This window comes from Rutilus rutilus (assembly GCF_951802725.1).
Source record: "Rutilus rutilus genome assembly, chromosome: 4".
NCBI classification, from domain to species: domain Eukaryota; kingdom Metazoa; phylum Chordata; class Actinopteri; order Cypriniformes; family Leuciscidae; genus Rutilus; species Rutilus rutilus.
Window position 1 is genome coordinate 12,994,216 of NC_140212.1, and position 25,089 is coordinate 13,019,304.

At 36.7% G+C, this 25,089-nt stretch overlaps 3 protein-coding genes across 5 annotated transcripts; 2 read left to right on the top strand and 1 right to left on the bottom strand.

Moving 5' to 3' along the window:
- Positions 1-193: 193 nt before the first annotated feature.
- golt1ba (golgi transport 1Ba) lies at positions 194-5,436 on the top strand. Of its 2 annotated transcripts, XM_084406231.1 has the most exons (6): positions 194-288; positions 1,152-1,243; positions 1,699-1,877; positions 3,520-3,601; positions 4,554-4,588; positions 4,761-5,436. In XM_084406231.1, exons 1-5 carry the CDS (start codon positions 264-266, stop codon positions 4,560-4,562), a joined length of 387 nt encoding a protein of 128 aa, XP_084262357.1. In that variant the 5' UTR covers positions 194-263; the 3' UTR covers positions 4,563-4,588; positions 4,761-5,436. The 2 variants fall into 2 exon arrangements, with proteins under 2 accessions (XP_084262357.1, XP_084262356.1); XM_084406230.1 differs by lacking the exon at positions 4,554-4,588.
- A 2,004-nt stretch (positions 5,437-7,440) lies between these two features.
- On the top strand, positions 7,441-8,533 carry spx (spexin hormone). Its single transcript, XM_084408434.1, has 4 exons — positions 7,441-7,658; positions 7,850-7,907; positions 7,999-8,061; positions 8,423-8,533. Exons 1-4 carry the CDS (start codon positions 7,545-7,547, stop codon positions 8,521-8,523), a joined length of 336 nt encoding a protein of 111 aa, XP_084264560.1. The 5' UTR covers positions 7,441-7,544; the 3' UTR covers positions 8,524-8,533.
- Positions 8,534-8,688: 155 nt separating this feature from the next.
- On the bottom strand, positions 8,689-23,266 carry gys2 (glycogen synthase 2). 2 transcript variants are annotated; one of them, XM_084408433.1, is made up of 17 exons: positions 23,177-23,254; positions 22,927-23,088; positions 20,862-21,043; positions 20,126-20,317; positions 19,791-19,976; positions 17,199-17,343; positions 16,994-17,111; positions 16,765-16,885; positions 16,531-16,637; positions 15,662-15,721; positions 15,235-15,313; positions 13,662-13,775; positions 13,268-13,394; positions 11,639-11,734; positions 11,353-11,516; positions 11,122-11,202; positions 8,689-10,316 (listed from the first exon to the last, which is right to left on the bottom strand). In XM_084408433.1, exons 2-17 carry the CDS (start codon positions 23,045-23,047, stop codon positions 10,110-10,112), a joined length of 2,100 nt encoding a protein of 699 aa, XP_084264559.1. In that variant the 5' UTR covers positions 23,048-23,088; positions 23,177-23,254; the 3' UTR covers positions 8,689-10,109. The 2 variants fall into 2 exon arrangements, with proteins under 2 accessions (XP_084264559.1, XP_084264558.1); XM_084408432.1 differs by having other exon boundaries at positions 8,690-10,316; positions 22,927-23,266.
- Positions 23,267-25,089: the final 1,823 nt, after the last annotated feature.

Here is a 25,089-nt window from a genome sequence, read left to right on the forward strand (position 1 = left end):
ACGGTTGGATTTGTCCATAGTTGCACCAACCATGGGTTTTAAAATAACCCAGTGTTTTTTTTTTTTTAGAGCGTAAATGTCTTAAACAGGCTTTAGTTTTTTCGTAGTGTGTTTTTGACGTAGTTTTTCGAAGTATTAAATTAATACGAAATGCATTAAGTTTTTTCGTGTAAAGTTTCTCCGGATGTTGAGAGTGAGTGTTTCCGGTACTCGTGGCCGGGCCGCTCCTGTGACAGCAGCTGCTCGAGTCGAGACCAGCAAAGATGATCTCCCTCACCGACTCCCAGAGTAAGAACAATACTACCTGTCTCACTGACAGCTTCTCGTAAGACAACGTCTATTGTCAGTGCATTCATCTACAAAGCCTGATGTTTTTATTATTCCGCCTGTCTTAATGTTTATATGAGTAAACATACTATATACTCATGCAACTGGGTGCAGATGTCACACCACTAGTAAATAAGTCTAACGTAAAAATCATTGGAAGACACATTTATTAAAGATAATATCCGGCAAGATAGATCAATAACTTTTAAAGACATTATTTTTGAATACTTTGATTCTGACCCTGCTAAAAATACTGCTTGCTTTCTTATAGACTACATTTAATTTAACTTCTTTGCTAATTGTATATCATAAATGTAAGTTTACCAACAACAAACCATTTTTTCCGTATTTTTGAAATAATTTAAAATGTATCTTAATATTATTATATCTCCAGTAAATAAGAAAGCAAGTAGAACGACTTTAATGTGTACGCTGGAATTGATTACAACAAGGTTTCATTTGTTAAGATTAGTTAACTACTTTAGTTAACATGAATAACAATGAACAATACTTCTACGGCATTTACTAATCTTAATGTTAATCTCAGTATTTACTAATACAATTTTAAGATAAAAAATAGTATCCGTTAACATTAGTTAATGCACTGTGAACAAACATGAACATTTTTATTATCACTAACAAAGGTTAATAAATGCTGTGAAAATATATATTGTTAGTTCATAATGCATTAATCAATGTTAACAAATGAGACTTTATTACCTTATTAATGCAAATTATATTATTCATAGACAAATTGACACTGTTAAAACGCATTTAAATATTTTTTATATTAGTATAATGTATGTCTTTCCCTCTCTCAACAGAAATTGGAATGGGGTTAACAGGATTTGGGGTATTTTTTCTGTTCTTTGGGATGATCCTGTTTTTCGATAAAGCCCTTCTTGCCATAGGAAACGTGAGTGGCCCCATTGTGTTGTCATTAATATTTCAATTAAAAGATTGTAACTATTTTATATGTTACATTATATTGTATGTAAAATTATAGTTATAAGATTTAATTGTACCAATATATATGTATTTCACACTTACGTGTTTGTATTCCTTAATTATTATTAAACAATATTATTTAAATTGTGTGTGTGTGAGTGCGCACAGTTAATAACATATATATATTTACACGTTTGCATGCTTTCTGATCGGTTCCTTTTGTACAAGTTTGTTGTAAATGGCATCAACACATTGTTCATATCCTTCAGTTGTGCTGCTTTGTCCTGCTATTAAGTGTCTTTTCATAATAGCTAAAAAAAAAACTGTTTGCTATAAACTTATATTACGTTAGCTTGAGTTCATTGCGATACATAAGCACAGATCTTTCTCTCTCACCTGTCTCTCGGTCTTCATTCATCTCAGATCCTGTTTGTTATCGGCCTGGCGTTCGTAATCGGCCTGGAGAGGACGTTCAGGTTCTTCTTTCAGAAGCACAAAATGAAAGCCACCAGCTTCTTCTTAGGAGGCGTCTTGGTGGTGCTGATCGGGTGGCCCATCGTCGGAGTCGTTCTAGAGTTTTATGGCTTCTTTCTTCTATTCAGGTATTTTTTTTACAGGATTAAGAAACCCTTATCCAGGCAGATTATTCGACATAACTAGTAGCTAATTCGACTGTTTTTTTAAATGGCTGATGCCAATTCAGATTGACAGAAGGCGGATATAGATATTATATACAGATAAATGAGACAACAAAATGAACACTTATTTCACACAATATTATTATATTAAAATGGACGGTAACACTTTAGTTTAGGGTCCAATTCTCACTATTAACTAGTTGCTTATTAGCGTGCATATTACTAGGATATTGGCTGTGTATTAGTACTTATAAAGCACATATTATTGCCTTATTCTGCATGACCATATTCTACATCCCTATATCCTACCCAATACCTAAACTTAACAGCTACCTTACTGTTAATAAGCAGTAATTAGGAGTTTATTGAGGCAAAAGTCATAGTTAATTAATAGTGAGAATTGGACCCTAAACTAAAGTGTGACTTTAAAGGGTTAGTTCACCCAAAAATGAAAATTCTGTCATTAATGACTCACCCTCATGTCGTTCCAAGCCCGTAAGACCTCTGTTCATCTTCGGAACACAGTTTAAGATATTTTAGATTTAGTCCGAGAGCTTTCTGTCCCTCCATTGAAAATGTATTTACGGTATACTGTCCATGTCCAGAAAGGTGATAAAGACATCATCAAAGTAGTCCATGTGACATCAGTGGGTTAGTTAGAATTTTTTGAAGCATCGAAAATACATTTTGGTCCAAAAATAACAAAAACTACGACTTTATTCAGCATTGTATTCTCTTCCGGGTCTGTTGTCAATCCGCGTTCACGACTCAGCAGTGACGCTGCTGACATGCACACTTACGCACCATTTAAAAAAATATAGCAATGTCGGCGCCAATAGCCCCATGGTTAACGCGCCGACATATAGCACAACTGCGCCTCCGGCGACCCGAGTTCGATTCCCAGCTCGAGGTCCTTTGCCGATCCCCTTCCCCTCTCTCTCCACCCCTCGCTTTCATGTCAAAATCTCTACTGTCCTATCAAATAAAGGCACAAAAATACCAAAAACATAACTTGCAAAAAAAAAAAATATATATATATATAGCAATACCAAAATACAAACAATGTAGAATAGCTTGAATACAGCGTGCGTCTCCCTCAGACTGTAAACGAAGCTCGGGCGCACCAGATAACACGTCAGCAGTGTCTTACGTCAGCAAGTCGTGCGGAGTCGTGAACGCGGATTGACAACAGACCCGGAAGAGAATACAATGCTGAATAAAGTCGTAGTTTTTGTTATTTTTGGACCAAAATGTATTTCCGATGCTTCAAAAAATTCGAACTAACCCACTGATGTCACATGGACTACTTTGATGATGTCTTTATTACCTTTCTGGACATGGACAGTATACCGTACATACATTTTCAATGGAGGGACAGAAAGCTCTTGGACTAAATCTAAAATATCTTAAACTGTGTTCCGAAGATGGACGGAGGTCTTACGGGCTTGGAACGACATGAGGGCGAGTCATTAATGACTTTCATTTTTGGGTGAACTAACCCTTTAAGAGGAACTAACATTTTCGATCAATGGCGATAATCTCAAAATGATCCCAAATAAATAATTGCTTATGATATCTGGGTGTATGTCCTTCTCTTCATGCGTAGGGGATTCTTTCCAGTGGTCGTAGGCTTCATCAGGAGGATTCCTGTGCTGGGATATATGCTGAATCTTCCCTTCATTAGCGGGGTAAGTTTTACTCAGCAGGGTGATGAAGAAGTGCTTTTTCCTCTCGTGCTTTTATTTCTATGCAAGGATCCTCTGAGATTGTAGTGAATTGAACACGTGTTTTAACCAGGCACAGTGCGATAAAGTAACAAGTTACTTATAAAAAAAAAAACACTTTTTTGCTGTAACAAACATGAGCAGTCATCAGTTCTGATTGGATGTGATTGTGCTAGCATTTACACTGTCAGTGCGGACAGACAGATTATCAACTTATGTCACGTCTGGTTAGGACACGTGTAAATTCGCTTTAAATGCTTTTGCTTGCTTTAGCAGCTATGAGACTAACAGGCTTTTCCACTAAATCTAATACAAGTCAAAGGGGACATCTTTGAAAACAAGTTAAATTGTCATTGTCTTTTATTCAGCAAGCATGCATTAAATTGATCAAACGTGACTGTAAAGACATTTATAATGTTACAAAAGATTTCTATTTAACTTAAATCACAAAAATATTATGCAGCACAACTGTTTTCAACATTGATAATAATCAAATGTTTTTTGAGCAGCAAATCAGCATGTTAAAATGATTTCTGAAGGATCATGTGACACAGAAGACTGGAGGAATGATGCTGGAAATTCAGCTTTGTCATCCCATGAATACATATTAAAATCCATTCAAATAGAAAACAGTTGTTTTAAATTGTAATATTTCACAATATTCCTGTTTTTACGGTAATTTTGATCAAATAAATGCAGCCATGGTGAGCATAAGACACATAAAAATAAAAAAAACTTTTGAACGGTAGTGTATCTACTAGATAGACGCTATTTGAGTGGCATCATAAGTTTTGGATAACACAAGCGTTTAGATAAACACTTTTTTTTTAGCAGGATATCTACCATTTTTCTCCTTAATGTGAGAAAAGAGGCTCTTGCGTGTGTGTTTCAACATGTGTTTGTTGTTCTTTTAAAGCCTTCCTAAGGCTGAGCGGACAGACAGCCATCTTGGTCAGTCACTGCTAATTCTGTCTTGCATGTGAGCATGAATTATGCCGTTCTGTGTGCACTGAATATTTTAATTGATAAATGCGCCATGAACCAGATGAGATATAAAATTATGATGAATTTTTCCTTGAGAGTGTCCTAATCCTTCCATCATTTTTTGTTGTTGTTTCTCCAGTACGTGGACAAAATGAGTGAAAGCAACAACATGGTTTAACAGACTCTTTTTGACCACTTATTTATGATGGATTTTCTAAAGCTTTACCTTGAAACAGCCATGTGAAGCATAGAGCTCGTGTTACCGAAGCTTTATATTCAGGACGTCTGAGAGATATTTACGTCAACGAGAAGCAAACTGTGCCTCGTGGGAAAGAAGCCACACCTTCGCCTGCCAGATCTATAGACTGCGTCACAACACCCAGCATCACTGCATCCCAGAAGAACTTTGCCATACTTTATAAACGCAAACTTCACGAAGAAGTTAACGGGTGTCCTCCCGTGAGGAATGATTAGTTGTGTAGGAGAGACTTCTGGAAGTCTGCATTCTGTTACAACAAGGGCCTTGTTACACGGTGGTGTCTGTAATTGTATTTTAAAGATGGAGGAGAACTGGATGACTTTAATTTCTTGATTTTCTATCACAAGTGTGATATTTACACTTTCTTATAAAATTAAACTGTTACTTTGTATCTGACTGGCATAGATGTTATTATTATTAATTATGTTTTTTCTCTGTCTTAAATGCATTTCCAGCTGTTGTCACTGTAAATCTTAACATTGGAGAAAAAAAAATGTAAAAAAAGTTTAGCTGCCACTAACTTTTGTAAATATAAATAAAAAAAATCCTGATATGAGTTTTTATTTATTTTTTATTAAATATTGGGGGTATACTGTAAACATGAATAAAAAATATTTGCTGTACCAATTGTATATATATATATATGTACAGTATGTGTGTGAAAGGAGAATGTATGTGTGTGAAAAGTATAAGAATGGATTTTGGCTTGTACGGCCCCTCATTTTATATATATATATATATATATATATATATATATATATGTATATATATAAAATTATATTATTATGTAAATGTATTTATTATGTAAAATTGTATATATTATATATACAGGTGCTGGTCATAAAATTAGAATATCATCAAAAAGTTGATTTATTTCAAGAATTCAACTTAACAGGTGAAACTAATATATCGACTCATTACATGCAAAATGAGATATTTCAAGCCTTTATTTGTTATAATTTTGATGATTATGGCTTACAGCTTATGAAACCACAAAATCCCAGAAAATTTGAATATTACATGAAATCACACAGTAATTACACAGTGATACCATGGTCATTGAACCAGGTTTTGTGGACAGGTGCTAATCCTGCTGGAAAATGAAGGAAGCATGAAGCGCTCTGAAAATGTCCTGGTAGATGGCTGCGTTGACTCTGGATTTAATAAAGCACAGTGGACCAAAGTCCTCTTTTCTGATGAGAGCAAAATTTGCATCTCATTTGGAAACCAAGGTCCCAGAGTCTGGAGGAAGAATGGAGAGGCACACAATCCAAGATGCTTGAAGTCCAGTGTGAAGTTTCCACAGTCTGTGTTGGTTTGGGGAGCCATGTCATCGGCTGGTGTTGGTCCACTGTGCTGTCCACTCAACGCAGCCGTCTACCAGGACATTTTCAGAGCACTTCATGCTTCCTTCAGCAGACAAGCTTTATGGAGATGCTGACTTCATTTTCCAGCAGGATTTGCACCTGCCCACACTGCCAAAAGAACCAAAACCTGGTTCAATGACCATGGTATCACTGTGTAATTACTGTGTGATTTCATGTAATATTCAAATTTTCTGGGATTTTGATTTTGTGGTTTCATAAGCTGTAAGCCATAATCATCAAAATTATAACACATAAAGTCTTGAAATATCTCACTTTGCATGTAATGAGTCTATATAATATATTAGTTTCACCTGTTAAGTTGAATTCTTGAAATAAATCAACTTTTTGATGATATTCTAATTGTATGACCAGCACCTGTATGTAGCCTATATCAAATTTTTGAATATTAATATTCAAAAATTTCGTTTTATTGTTTTCTTCTGGAAATCTGAAGAATGGCAAATGGTGACTCAAGTATTTTGTCCTTTTTTACAGTGAGGAATGAGACTGTGCCAAGATTTGTCGCTTGTAATCTATTTCAGAGAACATACATATATAAGGTTGTTTCTTATCCATTATTCCCTTCAAGAAGAGACATAAATTACAAGCAATTTGGAGGCAGAGCCCAGCAGATATAAATGTATATAAACTATATATATATAAATGTATGGGAAACCCCATCATCCGCTCACTGTTCATTCATAAAAAACGATTAGCTGGTGTATTTGAGACGCTTCATTGCTGAAGGTGTAAACATATCAATACTTTCCGCCCTCTTCTTTTCATTAGTTACTATTAAAAGTGCACATGAATGGAAATTTCCCTTCGGCAAAGCTGCAAAGCATCCTAACTTACAGATGCGTGTCTTCAAACGGCATAGCAATAATGTAGGTTTATTATTTTTAAAGGAAGGGTTAACTAATGGTTCTGAAAGGTTCGTGGTCCGGCCCCGTCGTGAATCAATGGGACTTGACCTATAGCTGAAGACTAATTCATTCAGCATTCCCCCACCCTGATGATTATAAATATCAAGCACAGACTTCACAGTCTTCACTCTTGATCTTTCCTCTGAGACTCAACAGCTGAAGAGGACGTCTGACACTATGAAAGTAAGTCCACATTCACGCTTGCGTTCGCCTCGAACACTTTCAACAATTAACTTACAACTAGACGGGAGGAATTTAGTCATTTTATTAGGAATTTTGATACTTTTGTTCACAATATAATTTACATTGAAGAGAAAAGAGGCTTTATGCAGTGTTATAAAAGGCTAATTGCAATGCAGTGTACATGGTAAATGATCAATTTTAACATGACTTCCCATTTCCAGGATTTAAGGACTCTTGCGGCGTACGCACTTGCGCTGTTACTTCTGGCAACATTCGTGTCCCATTCTTGGAGTGCGCCCAAGGTAATGAGATCCATCATATTATACTTTGTTTAATATTTTAACTAAACATTTATTATTTGAATTTAAAAATGTTCAAAATATATATTTTGTATAAATATTTTAGATTTTAAAATAATACTTAATTCTGTTTTATATGAAACGGTGCAAATATATATATATAATTTATTGTATATATACATTTTTTATTAAAGGCCAGTTTTCAGCGTCGGAATTGGACACCCCAAGCCATGTTATATCTGAAAGGAACACGTAAGTTACTGCTGTTTTTCAACCATATTTGTGTCTAAAACTCCATATATGATCCATTTTTTTCCAAATTAACTTTTCATGTTTATTATAGAGGGGCGGCGCTTTGTGTCAGAAGACAGAAATGAAGGCGACTTGTATGACACAATACGCTTGGGTATGAATTATTTATTATATTTCTCATAATTTGTAAGCTTAACCGTTATCTATGCATGCATGGTGAAACTGCAGTGTTCATGTTGCACGCAACAAGTGTAAAATACTAATTGTAAGCTAGTAAATACAAGTTTCTACACTGTAAAAAATATTTTCTCTAAACTTTTTCACTAAATCACCTTCAGATAACATATTTTGCGTTTCTATTTATTAAACCAATCTCCATTGTATTAACTTAAAGTTTTGAGTTCATTGAAATTAAAAATGTAAGTTAAACCAACAATCATTTTTTTTACAGTGTACTTCTAATGCAATTACATTGCAGCATGAACGCTAATGTAAATTGTAAACTCTCTCTACAGAGTCACGCAGCCAAAACACAGAAAACCTGAGCATGTCTAAAGCGGCTGCGTTTCTCTTAAATGTTCTCCAGCAAGCCAGAGACCAGGGTGAGCTTTACTGAAACCCGCTAAGAGAGCTCGAACAACTCACTCTTACATCTGAATCATGTGGAATTTAATGTTTTCAAGTTCACCCTCAGCTACGATGATGCCTGTGTTTAACTTCTCTGAAGGTTCATCATTTACTGTTCAACGCTATTACAGTTAGACTCGATTAATGTGGAGTTGAGTTATGTATGTTTCCAGATTGTTTGCATCATTCCACGTGGAGTTGGACTGATAATTTAAGTAACACAATGAATAGAGCAAGGACTGATTTTAAGGCATTTTAATTTCTTTTTGTTTTATTTCAGGTGAAATATTGGATTGTTTTTTCAAGACATATCATCTTGGAAAAGAGACTATTTATGATGATTGAAATTCTGTACAGACTTTGTTTCCTTTTCATTTTCTCATGTTAAATCAACATGTGAATTGAATGGTCTGTAAAATACATATTTGAGAATGTCTGAACTTTTTCTCAATTAATTAAACTAAATTTGCACTGATAACTGCTACCATGAGTGAGACTTTTTTTGGTCGCAGTTTATTTGAAGATGTCCTTGTTACAGTGTAATTATACCATTGTGTACAAACTCAAAGCAATATTAATTAACAACATAGGATTACGGTTTGGTTTAGTTGCTTGTAATTATGCATAATTTACATATAGTCAGTACATGTAACGCATAACAAGGACACTAACATTTCCAAACATGGGTGGGATGTTTTACATTTCTGCACATTAATGTTGTTATTAAAACTTTGCAAATCTTGGAAATATATAAAAGTATGTTAAAGGGAAAAAATACATCAGATTTCTTTTACATGTTCTCTATTACAGCCTCATGGCACCAATATACCAAAAATAAAAATAGCCCACTAATATCTCACCAGTGGAACACACATGATATTTCATATAGTGGACTGTCTGAGACTTAATAGTGAAAATGTTTTCGTTTTTTTCTATATTTTTATTACATACTCTATTATCAGTAAAGCATCCACAATGACAAATGAGTACTTATCAGCATTTTCAATTTTAAATAGAATTTTGGTTAAAAATAGTTTTAAAGTGTCCATGTTACAGTGTAATTATACATTTACGTACTAAGTAATAATAATTAACTACATGTACTTACTATATAATAGGGGTTAGGGTTTTGTTTAGGGTTATTTGCATGTAATTATGCATAATTTATAGTTATTACTACAGTACCTGTAAAATAAAGTGTTACCGGAATTTTTAACGGCAAATGTTGATAACACTTTATTTTAGTCTGTTACACATTTTACATGTACTTGCTATAGTAATAACAGTAAACAATGCATAATAACATGCAACTAACCTTAAACCAAACCCTAATACATGTTAATTAATATTACTCAGTACATCCTGCATATTTACACAGTAACAAGGACACCCTAAAATAAAGTGTAACCCACATTTTTTGACATGATCTCAGACTTTTGGACGCCACTGTATGTTCAAGATATCTTCTTGTTCATACTTTGGTGATATCAATAATCCATGTAAAGGCTGTAGCACATTCTTAAAGGGTAGCAGGTGTAAATATGCCTGAGCTACAGGAGCAGGAGGGTGCGGATCTTAACTCCCATTTTCCAGCGGTTGCTTACCCTCAGGCTCCGCACCCAGAGTGAAAGGAGCCTTGATGTTCTGCCTGTCCCTCTCGGCCTCCTCGTCTTCGTCATAGGTGTCGTCATCTTCCTCATCGCTGTGGTGAGGGGTGGAGTGGAGAGAAGCTGATGGGGATGGAGGGACGGATAAGGGTCGCGGGTAACGGAAACCTTGTGTCTGTGCAAACGAAAAGATTCAGTCACTCATACTGATTCTGATATAATGATAAACAAGAGACTTGTTGATTCATTGATTTCACACATCTGTCTCACTTTAATTTTCTGTGTGTATGTATGTGTGTAGTCTTTTTAAAGCATATGTGTAGAACAACTGTGAGTGAGCTCAAATACGAATAAAGTCGTCTTCCTGAGCAGGTAAATGTTATCCTGTCAATTAAACTCAAGAACGAAGCTCAACTGCGGTGCATCCTCATCACTCAGGAGTGTTAGATGTCATACAGTACATTCAATAACACCCGGATTAGCATTTTTGAGAGCAGAGAGATGAGGCGAAACTCAATATAAAGTTTTTGCTCCTAATCAGCATTAACCTGCTGTGCTGATAATGATTTAATGATGTCTATGGATGATGTCATATATGCGTATCTTTGAACGAAAGGTGTATTTGAGTGATTTTTGGAAGGGAGTTTATTTCTTACATAAGATTTTTTTTTTTTTACTTTGCCCTTCAGGGCTGCTTATAGCCTATTTACTCAAAGTAGAATTTTTCTGTAACAATGTAAAAGTCCTGACTGTCAATTTTGATCAATTTAATGCATCCCTGCTTGATAAAAGTATAAATTTTTTATCTTACTCACCCCGAACTTTTGAATAATGGTGTATATAATGTCCTTGACCTTTAGGTTCATATAATATGATGAAACTAAGCACACAGCTTACAAGTAGTGCAGAATTGTGTTGTCATTGTCAGTGCGAGAGCATTAATGTGCATCTGAGCGAGTGTGAGTGTTAGCAGGGCTCACCGATGTGAGGTTGAGATGGTCCATTTTGAATTTAGCAGGGAAGGATCTGCTGAGGGCCAGATGCCTGGCTTGCATGTAGAACTGAGCAGAGAGAAACACAGACAACCAAGTCATTTGATAAAGAAAACATGCAAATTTACCAATGTCTTTTTACACAATGTTAACCAATGAAATAAAGGTGAATCACACCCGAGTACTCAGAGGCAGAGCGTGAGCTGAGAAGATACTCACCCGTCCGAGGTATCGCCAGTCCAGCAGGTCAGAGAGTCTCTCTGTTCGGTTGCGTTGGATTATTCGCTGTCTGCGCGACTTTTGGCAGAATGAAAACATGAACTGAGTCAGCTGGTTACACGACTCGTCTGCAGAACGGAACCGCCGGTCCACAATGTAGATTCCTACAACATTGATTTAGTCAAAATACACAATGTAATGCAATTAAAACATATTGATAATACAAAAACAATAAAGCTGTGCAAATAGTTTTGGAGAGCAGTGACTCGTTTCAAGATTCACTCACCATATTCAGACGGGTCGGAGACATGTTCCTCCATGAAACAGCCAAACCCAGATAGATTGGTGGTTACGCTGGGAATTCCCATTACAGTACACTCACCTGAACACATCAGATTACAGATGATGATCAACAAGAGTCATACGCAATACATGTTTATCCTAAAATGACAAAGAAGGTTACAAAAAATCTGCTTTTTAAATATACTGTATACATTTATAAACAAATAAACAATTAAGCTGTGTATATCCACCTTTTTCCTGAGTAACCTATGAGAGCCGCCATGATAGATTCTAACTTCCGTTTGAATGCCGTCTCCATGTGGAACCCATTGTTGTACAGGATAAAAAGAGCGACTGAATTAATTATACAGAATCTTTTTGAAAATTACTAAAAATAAAAATGAGCGCAGGTGTCGCCCCTGTGTTAATGGACTTTTCAGTTAGTTGCCATGTTCCTTTGTTCAGTTTTCCGCCACTAGTCTGTCTCCCTGGTTACCATCATTAGTTCATCTGTATCACCTGTGTCCTATTAATTACCATCATCTGTGTTTGCTATTTAGTTCCTCCCGTTCACTCTGTCTTAGTTCGATTTCCGTTATGTATGGTTGTATTTATTCTGCCTGTCTGCCCGCTTGGAGAACTTTCATTAAAATAGATGTATATTGATCTTAATCTGTTCATCTTCATCTTCCTATCTAACCGTGACGGCAGGCTTAAGCTGTGCTGTTTCTGTCTGCCTCAACAACATCAATAAAATGAAGGAATTCCTGAAAAGTAGGGATGAACCGAACCGATAACTGATAATTCTTTACATTTGAGAACCGATAACAGATATATTGGCCGATAAATCAAAATCCAAGGTTTTATTTAATTTCTGAGAGCCTGACTACAAAACAAAAGTCTCACCATTAAAATCCATGTCCCAAGCACACAATTATAATGTTCTCAATAATTTTTTGTAGCCTATATGACAGCACATGTTGTACTTAACTGTATTTTCCTTTTTTGAAGTTATTTCCATGATTACCATCATGGTGAACAGTGCACATCTTAAGTGTCTCAGCTGAAGTAAATAATAATCCATTATTTATCGGCTTTAATATATCGGCCAAATTTTCTCAACGGGCCGATAACAATAACATTAAATATTAAAGGGATGGTTTGGACTAATTTCAACTTCCTTTGTACCATGACCTCGACCCCCCCATATATACCCCCCCCCCCCCCCCCCGCCCCCGCCCGAATATAAAACTATCTGTTTTCAGTGTAGCTAACCTTGCATGATGCTTCATCATCTACGCACTCATTACACTTTGACGTGTGAGGCACTGAGAAAAGACGGTCATTCCGAAACTGTAAAGTGACTGTAAACCCCTTTCACAGGTTTAACGTTACATTTTCAGTTTGGAAAATATGCTAATTTGACTAGAAACACAGGAGATCAGAAATATAAAGCCTAATTCTGGTACAAGTCAGGCAAAACGTCCACGTTCAGGAAAAAAGGTGAATATAAAAATGCTATTGTATAAAATCGAGCTTAAATTCTGATGTCACAGTCGAGTCACAAAGCTGAATGCAAGATTGTGACCGAATCAAAGATGTGAAAGGTACTAAAAAGCGTTGTGTGTGAAACCTGGCGTGTAGCCCCATGGTTCATAGTAGGATGGAAACACTCCCAGATGGCAGCCGCGCACAAACTCCTCATAGTCCATGGGCAGCAGGGGACTGGTGGAGGACAGGAACTCCGGATGGAACACAATCTGACAAATACTGACAATTAATACTTCAAGGCCATTCATACACACATTTTTATAAAGATTTACCACAGTCAATCAATACAACACATCTTTAATGCATCATGTGATGCACTTAACATGAACTCAAGACAACCAGGGCTCCTACATGGACATTCAGGGCTTAACTATAAGTATGACCTGGGGTCAGTAGATAAAACTGAAACGTGCGGTGATAAACGTGTTTTTATGCTCGTCTAAATCTACTGGGGTCAGACATCGTGAACTGCACACCTTCACTCTGTCATTGCGTCCATTGAAGAGGCCGATTCGGCGGATGTTGCTCAGGATGGGGTCTGTGGAGTCATCCAGCATGTTGTGAGTTGTTACTGGAGGGAGAGAGTGTCTCTACGAAGGACAAAGACATGAACATAAGTCCTGAAGTGTATGAAAGGTTAACAAATAAAGAAATCAGCAATCCATAAGCAGTCGTTGAATAAAAATCATGAGGTTCAAAGTTTAGAAACTCCATTTAAGTTATAAAAAAAACTTGGCTGCCTGCTCTGCACTTACTTGCACCATTTCAATGGTTTCTAATATCCATTATTCTTGCTATTAAATTCCAGAGACTGAGTCACAGGAAAAGAGTGAGTGGACTTTAACTCTCCAGAAAAATTAGCCTCATTTTTTACTCTCATTCCTTCTTTATAAACAAACACCAACACTAACAGATCGATATCTCTCCTTCGCTAGCTCCCCGAAATATTGATACCCAAATAAATCTAACCGGAGTGGCTGTATATTGACGTTCTGCTCATAACACTGCCATTAAGAAGCTGTAGAATAAATCTCAGTAACACATTCAATCTATCGACCGCAGACAGTCAGGTTAAATACGTCACTGAGATCTGTAACACAAACCGCTCCGCCAGTAATCCAGTAGAATGATGCAGGGGATTCCTCCACAGATTTACAGAGGCTTAGTATGTCGATATTCGCTATAACCTCAGCCTGACCTTTGATTAGAGTCCATTCATACAAAACAGATGCAGGGCAGGAGAGAATGAATGAAACCCCCCCCTGAAATCATTTACTCATTAATTCAAAGACGTCCATCTTTAGACCCATAGTTTGTCCTAAAACATGATTAAGTGATGTTCTCAAAAAGAGAAGGAAATATGAATTAGATTAGATTTTACAGAATTAATTAAATCAAAACTACATATGGGTTAAGTTTAATACATAAAGATAATTTGTAGTATCATCCTGAAAGGGTTTCTTTTGTGATAATGACCAGCTGATATTATCCTTTTTTCATGGCTACTTATCAAATAAATAAATGTGATTAGAGTTGAAATTATTTTAGCATGTGAGAAGAGAGCATAATGCAAGAGACATGAAAATAGCACAAGGTAAGAGACTGGCTGACATGTATGTATCAAAGTATTATTTCAAAAATAAAAAGAGGACAAATAAAGACTTTTGAAACTGCTGATTTAATTCAGCTTTAAAAATGTAGTCAAATGTAAACAATTTAAATCAATTAAATCAATTCAAAATGCAACATTTAAATTGGCTTTATTTTTAATAAATTGCTTCTCTTAAAAAAAGTGTCTAAATAGTTTGAGTACATAGGAGTAGCCAATGAACTTGAACATGAACTAAATAACCAGTTTTAAACATCTCTCTCTCTCTCTCTCTCTCTCTCTCTCTCTCTCTCTCTCTCTCTCAAACCCACTAACTAGAATGTTTTAGGGATATCACAAACTGATACCTTGAAAGCACAGTAATATGGTTAAATTATTCATTTGGTTATTTTTCAATGTGGCCTCTTGTGATTTAAGAGTTGTGCAACATTTTGTCTGACCTGTGTTGCATAAATGGCCCTCTTCATGATTGTGAAATCATCTCGGTCCAGGATTTTGCTCATGTCTGGGATCTCACCCCTGTGAACGCAGGAGAACTTCATTAGATGAGATCCTACAAACACACACACACACTGTCTTGCTCCATGATCACACATGGGAAATGAACTATTGACATCACACAATGCCATTATAAATATCCTATAATCTGACAACTCCCAGGGGAAGTGTAGTGTATTCTCATCAACACTTGGTAGACACTGTGAAATATCAACACTTGAAGGTTACTCAGCCACTCCAGTTTATGACATCAAATGTTCATCACTCTTCATCATCACATACTGACAACATTTACGGTCACATCAATTTTGAGCCCTGTTTTGTCGGGTCTGTACGAGGGAGGGTTTATAGAGAGTGGAAACCACCAACCTTAACAAGCCCTCGTAAAGCTTTTTGCCGAACTTCTCCTTCACCGACTGAGCTGTGTCCCTGAGAGACAGACGAAAAATATATTGGAGAAGTCTTGCACACTAAAGCCATCTGAATAGAAGAGCCATTACCTTTTTTTGCAATAAATATAAGTAAAACTAGTGGGAAATCTGATCCAGCATCAGGGCTCTACTCTAATTGTTGTGAGCTACTAGAAATAGAGATCCAAAACCCAAGATCCAAAATTAACTCTCGGCCCATGAGTAGCCTAAAATAAATAAAAACCAGGATAGCCACCAGAGAGCACTCCCCCCCAGACCATTGTCATTCCACCATGAACTGCATTTCCCAGAATCCTTTGTCCAGACTCATTATCCCTGATTAGTTTCAGCTGTTTCTCATTTACCCTGTTAACTCTGGCTGAATCCGAAATCGCCCCCTATACCCTCAAATAGTGTGTTATTTGAGAGGACAGCCATTTGTAATGGTGTCCGAAACCATAGTGGACGTTACTGAGTGCACTTATTCAATCCCACATTGCATAACGAGCATGCAACCAATGTATGCTCAATGGCTGTCCGAATTCGATCACTCGTTTTCATCCACTCCTTGAAATGAACTGTATTAGTGGACTAACATAGGGAATAGTGGTTGAGGGTTTAGGGGCGATTTCGGATTCAGCCCCTGTATATATATATATATATATATATATATATAAACCTGGTTAACTCAGTCACTTATTGCAAAGTCTTGTATGTTACACTGCATTTCTGGGCGCTCGCTGGTTTCCTGTTCGATGGTTTTGTCCCTTTGCCTGTTTAATTGATTAAGACTAGTAATGAAGGTTATATACTCAAGCAGTTACGCACCACATTTGCTTGCGTACAGCCTGTCCTTTAAGAGACTCCACATTGAAGTTGTTGGTTTTGGCAGGCATGATAAAGAACACAACCACTGTAACATCACTCTTATGAACCTGTTAGCCATTACACAAACATACAATCAATTATGAACATCTTTTGCTTTGACTGGTATGCTTAAACTAGATAATTATATTTTATGAAGAAACTAAGTTGTATAAGTACAGCAGTGACTGTTCATACCCTTAGCAAGTAGTTTAATCTGGACAGAGATTCGAGGAACAGGTCTGCTCCTTTATTTGAAAACTCATATCGTCCGGCGATGAAAAAGAACAGGGTCTTTTCCAGATTGAAGTCCAGATAGCTGCCAGTGAGAAGAGATTTTTTTTAAAGAAATGATAACAAGCACCAATATATATATCTTTTTTTTACGAGTGTGTGTGTTATTGTGCAGACAGAAAAGAGATCTAACCCATAGAAGTGACCTCTTACAAACTCCTGGATCTTGGATTTGTTCATGGAGTGCAGGTTCTGGAACTCATGCATGGCTGAGAACTTCTTAACATTCAGGCCGTTTGGGGTGACCACATCTGCAAGGGCAGTGCATACAAACATGATATTTTCAACATCATGTATTCAGAAGTTAATTATGAGGCAGATGAGGGGCTCTGTAATACCTGGCTGTCTATGGAGCATGTGATTGGCCTCCACAGCTGTAATCTGGGACACGGTGGTGAAGACATGCGCGCAGTGTACAGCAGCCCTCTCCAAACAGTAGCGATGGTAGATCTGCCTCTCTCCTGCCTCTTGGTCTACGTTAAACTGCATGAAATAAGAAATAAAATTAGATTAAATGGGGAGACTATAGTCCCTTGGATGCAAAGTAGATTGTTTTTGCAAACTTATACAGAATTTACAGATCAAAAATATTATTTTATTTTCATAATAATAAACTTTTAGTCACAATCCTGATGTAGTTAGAATAATGAGTCTGATTCTACCATTTTTCATTGAAAACAATGCAATATTAATTTTAAAAAGTCTCAGAGCTTCCCCCCATCAGCAGGTGAAGGAAGTCTCTCTGGGGCCAATAGGCGATAGCGTCAGTCGGTAAATCATAAGATGCTGTCAATTATTCTTCAGTCAACCTTCAGGCATGATGACCTTTATGCTCACTACACCAGCCCCAATTATCACTGCAGTCTGCATGCACTCTCACTTGCTCAGTTTCACCTCTAATAAGTGTTCACTACACCAACTAACTTGATTGATTTCTGTGGAGCACACTTTTTTTTGTAGTTTTCTTTATTTATTGTAATGTATTGTGCAATATGTGAAAATTAAACGTTTTACTATGTAAGCAGAAGTATTTAATGTGGTTCACTCAAAATGTTTATGTATACAATACAGACACTGTGTTACGAGAATAAGGTTTACAAAATATATACACTACCATTCCAAAGTTTGGGGTCCGTAATGAATTACTATTTTTCAGAAATTAATACTTTTTTTCAGCAAGGATGCATTCAGTTTATCAAAAGTGAGAGTAAAGACTTTTATAATGTTACAAAATAATTATATTTCAAATAAATGCTGTTCTTTTGACATTTACAAAAAGTATCCTGAAGAAAATGTGTCACAGTTTTCACTAGTGATGTAGTACTCGAGTCCGGTCTCGGACTCGAGTCCGGTCTCGAGACCGATTTCTGCTTTCTCGGACTCGACTCGGACTTGTTCTTACAAAGACTCGGTCTTGACTCGGACTCGACCCTTCAAAGACTCGGTCTTGACTCGGACTCGGCATAGGCGGTCTCGTCCCATCACTAGTCCACTAGAATACATACCACTAGAAAATTTTTATTGACTGTTCGCAAAGACCCGCCCCCTTAGTTACTGTCGCTATGTCCGACAAGCCGTTCTCACGCCACACCATGTTCTCACGCAGTGAAAAATACATCGCGGAGCAGAGAGGAGACTGACAACACGCTGACAGACAGGACAGAACAGGTTATTTTTCGGTTACTTTTGATATTAAACATATTAAACAAAGTCTCGCCTTTCAAATTTGGTCATTTTTTAAAAGAAATTTAAACAATAAATACCGTTTTGTGGCTCTTAAATGTGCCGTGACAGATCGCTGTAGAGCATCAGTTAAAGCTGCTCGTGAACCGATCTTCTAATTAATTTATAGCCTCAAATAAACATGAACAAACATAAGCAATGTTGTTTTAACCACGGCGTCAGTACACTCCCGTGTTTCAAGTTCAAATCCTCCCATGTTAACCAACGGACTCGGTCTCGACTCGGACTCGACCCTTCAAAGACTCGGTCTTGACTCGGACTCGACTGAATTTGAAAACCAACGGACTCGGTCTCGACTCGGACTCGACCCTTCAAAGACTCGGTCTTGACTCGGACTCGGCATAGGCGCTCTCGTCCCCATCACTAGTTTTCACACAAAAAAGGACAATTGTTTTCAACACTGATAATAAGAAATGTTTCTTGAGCAGTAAATCAGCATATTAGAATGATTTCTGAAGGATCATGTGACACTGCAGTAATGGTGCTGAAAATTCAGCTTCACCATCACAGGAATAAATGACATTTTAAAATATATTACAATAGAAAACATTTATTTTAAATTGTAATAATATTTCAAAATATTCCTGTTTTTACTGTATTTATGATTAAATAAATGCAGCCTTGGTGAGCAGAAAATACTTTTTTCAAAAACATAAAAAAAATATATATATATATATATCGTACCGAACACAAACTTTTGCACAGCTGTGTGTGTGTGTGTGTGTGTGTGTGTGTGTGTGTATCGGGGCGGATTAACGCATAGGCTTACCTAAGATATTAGCCTAGGGGCCCACTGTTCAGCAGTTTTTGCAAATATTTTCTAATCGATCTATTTCTGCAGTACTAGTAATTACTTACTAAAATAACAGGCAATGGACGAGCACACAGAATGCATGATGGGTTAATGTTACATTTGAATACAATTTGGACTCTAACCCCCTCTAAAAACTATTAACCCCCTCATTGAGGCCGCAACCTGGTTGCCTAATCCTAACCCCAACCCCACACCTATTCCTAAACCTATCTATACTGGGGACTCAAGGGCTGGGGTCAAAATTCGGCATATATATATTATAATGCAATATTATATTATGTAGGGGGCCTTAGAATATTGTGTTGGACAGTGAAGGGCCTTCAAGTCAAAAAGGTTGAGAACCTCTGATGTACAGTGTGAAAAATATCCTCACCTTGTCCAGGTTGTTGTAGAAGTCTGCATTACCAGCGCACAAGTACCGCCCCAGTAGGGTGGCGTGTGTGGTAAAAACGGTTGCCATGGGAATCTTGCGGGAGCGGCTCAGTACAAGTCCTGTCCCAGCCTGCCATTCGTGGAAATGAGCAATTACGTTGGGATTGTCCTGAAGTTGGTCTGTTAACTGCAGAAGGAGACAGACAGGTTTAATATCATCAGCAGATTAATCCCAATGTCTACAAGTTAACACACTGAATCAATTCATATTTCAGCTCAGACAGACTGGAAGACTACAGCTATGTACACTCAGATGGCTTTTAGTGTAAAGTTTACCTCCTTGAAGAACCAGGCCACAAGAGAACCAAAGATGAGCGAGTCGTTGGCCTCCCTGTCGTGATAGGGCAGCCCGATGTTGCATGTGTCCCACAGATCCCCCTTCCAGCGGTCCAGGTTCCAGGCAGCTGCCCCAATATCAAAGAGGATGACGTACGGACTGCCCTCAATCAACCAGCGGCCAAAGTGAACCTGCATGTAGAGAGAAATTGAAGGCAATATCATCAAAATAGGCAAATATACCAACATATATAGGCAGTAGGAAGACCCCACTTATTTCTATTCTTGTTGGAATCTATAAAATTAAAGACTTTGCTATCCAAGAAACAAGTAATTGTTTTATGTCATAAACATAAACGTTTTCTGATAAAATAAAATTCATAGTGCCTCTGCTGGTGCTGTTTAACTCAAAATGGATATTTGATTTGCTTCCCCTTACAGGGATCCTCTAGCGTCATCTTCTGGTCAGAATGAGACTAAGAAAAAATTACTAAGAAAAATGAACAGCAACAAATCTTTTTTATACCCAAGATACGCTGGTGAATACAATTTAAAAGCCGCTTTATTTTCTGTCTAATTATCTGATACTAATACAGCAGGTGTACTGACGCTAGATCAGCTTTTAAACATTTTTGTTAATTGGAAAAATGACTAGACCCACAATAAACCTGTCCAGGGCCTATGTGTGTGCGATGCGGACATCCTGATAGGACACCAATAACTGTATACGCAATACCTTGCAACCGTTGTTACTCAAGGAGTCCATGGCGGCTTTGATGGCTTGGCTTGGAGGTTCACATTTCTCCACCTGGGTCTTGAAGTTGTGTTCGTAGTAGGGTCCCATCATAAAGTAGTTCTCACCCCATTCGTCCACTGTGATCTTTGCTTTAGTCTGAATAACAGTATATATACCCCCCACTGGAGATATATGGAAATAAAACATTTATGAATGAGAAAAGGAACAAAATGAGACCATTGTTAAAATTAAAACTTAAAGGGATAGTTCACCCAAAAATGGAAATTAATTTACTCACCCTCAGGTTGTTATAAACCTGTATGAGTTTCTTAGTTCTCTTGAAAACAAAAGAAGATACTATCCCCTTTATAACAGTTGACTGTCCCCATTGACTTCCATAGTCAAAAAATAAAAAATAAACTATGCAAGTCAATGGGGTCCATCAACTGTTAGGTTACCGATATTCTTCTAAATATCTTCTTTTGTGTTGAACAGAACTAAGAAACTCATACAGGTTTGGAACAACTTAAGGGTGAGTAAATGATGACAGAATTATCACCCACCCAATGAACTATCACCCACATTTATAGGGATAAATCTGGACATAATAAAATTTTCAAAAGCCATTTTGTAACAAGAAGATGGAGACCCCCAGGGGGCCACAAATGAGTGTTAGGGGGTTGTGGAAAACTTTAGAGAAAAGCAGTGTAAAAAATATAAAAAAAAAAAAATAAAATAAAAAGGTTAAACTAATTAAAATAAATTTGATTAATACATTTATTAAAATAAGTTAATTTAAATAAACACATTTGATTAAAATGATTGACATTTGTAAAATATAAATATACAAATAAATACATTTTTATTTAAACAATACATAGAGTATACAGTACTAAAAAAAAAAAAAAAAAAAAAGGAATGTAACTTAATTGACATTTATATATTAATTTTTCCACAGTATTAATTGGGATTTTATACTTGAAAATATATAACTTCCTTTAAAATTTTAGGATGGAGTCCCTCGCATGAGGATGATCATATTTGGATTTAAAAGATTGAAACCCCCTGTTCTAAAACGATCCATACAAAACAGAATTAGGTCTCAAAATCTGGTAATTGATCTGGAGCTTAATAATTAACCAGCTACACGGCCCCACAAGAGTGTATGAATGCTACACACATGCATTTATAAATGACAGCTCTGTCTTGTTTAACTATTTCAAGTCTTCTGATAAAGAGGTGAACAATCTTGAGGTCAAATGTGCGCAATTTCAAGGGCCAAACACACAATACCTTGCTGAGGTTAGCAATACATTTTAAGATTTTGAATAAGATTTTGACAATTGTGAAGTCATTCTTCAGCTTTGAGTACTTTTTTGCCTAATTGAATTTTAGAATCTTTTTTAATTTGTGGACAATAGACATGCGTCTCGGGTAAATTGTAAGTTTGTTTTGTTTTATTATCACTAACCAATTACATTATAGACCTATGTCATTTACAGCAAAAATATGATTATGTGGTGGTAATTAAGGGGATGAAACGTAATTTTAATATTTGTGAGGCAATTTTTATGGTCCCTTTTGAACATTCTGTTAACTAAGTAACATTACACCTACATGTCAACTAGTGTATTAGTTGACTGTCTGCTTAATATCTCCTAACACTTTACTTTGATGGTCCCCAACAGAAATTCTACTAACTATAAGTAACTTTGCAATTACATCAACTTATTCTACTAACACCTATACCCAACCAATCTACTAATATACTCTAATGAAAGTGAGTTGAAATCAAGGGGACCATCGTAAAATAAAGCGTAAGCATTTATGGAATAAAATGGCCTACATATTTGCCTGGAAAAGGCTTAGCTCATACCTAGCATTTTATGTATCAAAATAAATAGGCCTACCATAAAATATACTTTTTTACAGGGTAGCCTATACCTTTTGCATAATTTGACAAAATTGCCTAATTGGAAATGCACTCAAAAATTAAACGAAATTATAAAAAATTAAAAAGTGCACAGTGAAAATATACAAACAGTAGCCTATTGTAAGTTCTTACCCTTATTAGTTACTTCCCAGGCGACCTCAAAGAGCAGGAGATCTTCCACAGGTAGACTTTCCTCTTCCCATTGTGGAAGTCCACTTAATGATGTTATTGACAAAGATCTGGACAGTCGCATCTCACAAACTCTTATAAATCGTTTTTATCCGTCAACTGGAGCTGCAAATGCAAATGGACCGAATTACAATTGTGGTAAAAAAAGAACCTAAAACCATCTAAAACATGCAGCCACTGAGACGCCAAATACTGGTTCTCTTTTAGTTAATGGAGCGCCTGGGGGTCCTGGAGACACTTCCTCTCAATGTGAACTGTTGCTCGATCTATTTCTCTAACCTTTAGTGAAGTCTAAAAAAAAATCTGCATGTGTACACTGTGATCGCGTGTCTAAAGTCCACAGACATCAAGGCGAACTATTTGGCCGCTGCGCGCGGACCCCTCTGACCCTAGACGATACGTGCACGCGCACCCATATTCTACTGCTATGTTCATCTTTTGGTACATCTAATAGCCTACTACTGTAAAACAAATAGCATATTCCAATGCATGATTTCTTTCCACATCAGTCAGTAGCCTAGCCTAAATATTTTATATATATATATATATATATATATATATAAATATCAGAGAAAAAGGGGGGGAAGTAAATAGGCCTACAAAAGTTATGACGCACGTCTACGCGTTTTTGACGTTTAACTGCTGAACAACATTTGCTATTTAGTTTTTTAAAATAAAAATAAAATAAAAGTATTTGCCTCTGGACATTCGTGACAAATTAAAATACCAGATAGATAGATAGATAGATAGATCACCTTTCAAGAAAGAAAATTGTTCTGAAGCCATTTTTTTTTTTTTTCAACTAGGCCTAAATCTTAAATAAACTTAAACCACTGTAGGCTAGCTTTCACCGATGATCTGTATTACTTTACCTGAGAAACAGTCCCTAAGAGTGTTCAAAAGTCTATCGTTAGGCTACCATTTAAAAACTGCATTTTCAATTTCAATAATTTTTATACATTTAGGATGTTTGTAGCATCACAAAACAAGAACAACAAGGCTTAGAGTAAAAAGCTTTTATCAGTTCTCCATCACAAATAAAAAAAACATCCTTGCATAATTCATACTCACATCATGCCAGATAATGTTGTCAGTGCTGACTCTTTATGGCAGGAACATTTTCTTGTAGTTATGATATCATCTTATTACCATGCTAAGGCAAGATAACAATGAAAGTTTACCATTATTTTCCCCACAAACAGTAATTGACCATGATTGTAGGCTACACCATTATAGTGGCTCCGTTCATGTTTTCCCGCAAGACCCTTATTTTACTTTCATATCATGTTGTTCTCTGGCACAGAATGAGAGAAAACAAATTAAAATGTGTGATGTGTCTACAAACACACATAATGTGCTTTTGGTGGGTTTCGCAGCAAAATTTCAGCAGCTATTTGAATAATCGACTTCAGTGTACAGTTTACCACAGGATTTCCAAGAAGAAGAAAACAAACTAACATTTTTACAGTTGAAATGCTCTGGATGAGGGAGGCAACAGGGAGGTCCTATTTTTTCAAAGACAGTAATATATGTAAAATAAGGTCAGATGATGTCACCAGCCAAGCTTTATATTGAAGGAGGACAGCAGAGCATGGGTTTGTTCACTGAAGAGAGAAAGGCTCAGCTGTGCTGCATAAGCTTTACAATTCTGCAGTATGAAAATCAAGGCACTGATTCTCTTCCTGTCAGCAATGATCTGTCAGTCCACAGCTATGAGAGCACTATTCACTGACATGGATACACCTGAAGCCAGTCCAGGTAAGGTGATGCATTTCAATCCAAATACATGATTAATAATGCTTGTTAAAAAGTGTACTGAAAAGGATATCTTACTTTACAGACTCCAAGCAGCGCTATCTCTCAATGGAGCGGAGGCAATTTGACGAGCCCAACGCTTCGGACGACGGAAGCCTTTGCGTTTTCATCCAAGAAAAAGATGAATTGAGTAAAATTTCCTGCAAACATCGATTAACACGCAGTAAATTCAACTACAATCCGTTCGGGCTGCGTTTTGGGAAGCGAAATGAAGCGACAACTGACTCTGACAGACCCAAACACGAGCACCTGCTGCCAATGATGTTTTACCTGAGAAAACAATTAGAAACT

Coding starts and splice junctions, on each gene's coding strand:
- golt1ba (XM_084406230.1), top strand. CDS start 264: ATGATCTCCCTCACCGACTCCCAGA. Junction 1,878..3,519: donor GGCTTCTTTCTTCTATTCAG/GTATTTTTTTTA, acceptor CTTCATGCGTAG/GGGATTCTTTCCAGTGGTCG. Junction 3,602..4,760: donor ATCTTCCCTTCATTAGCGGG/GTAAGTTTTACT, acceptor TTGTTTCTCCAG/TACGTGGACAAAATGAGTGA.
- gys2 (XM_084408433.1), bottom strand. CDS start 23,047: ATGCGACTGTCCAGATCTTTGTCAATAACATCATTAAGTGGACTTCCA. Junction 17,112..17,198: donor CATGCTCCATAGACAGCCAG/GTATTACAGAGC, acceptor CTGCCCTTGCAG/ATGTGGTCACCCCAAACGGC. Junction 10,317..11,121: donor ACCATCTCAACCTCACATCG/GTGAGCCCTGCT, acceptor TCGTTTGCACAG/ACACAAGGTTTCCGTTACCC.
- spx (XM_084408434.1), top strand. CDS start 7,545: ATGATCAATTTTAACATGACTTCCCATTTCCAGGATTTAAGGACTCTT. Junction 7,659..7,849: donor ATTCTTGGAGTGCGCCCAAG/GTAATGAGATCC, acceptor TTTTTATTAAAG/GCCAGTTTTCAGCGTCGGAA. Junction 8,062..8,422: donor GTATGACACAATACGCTTGG/GTATGAATTATT, acceptor CTCTCTCTACAG/AGTCACGCAGCCAAAACACA.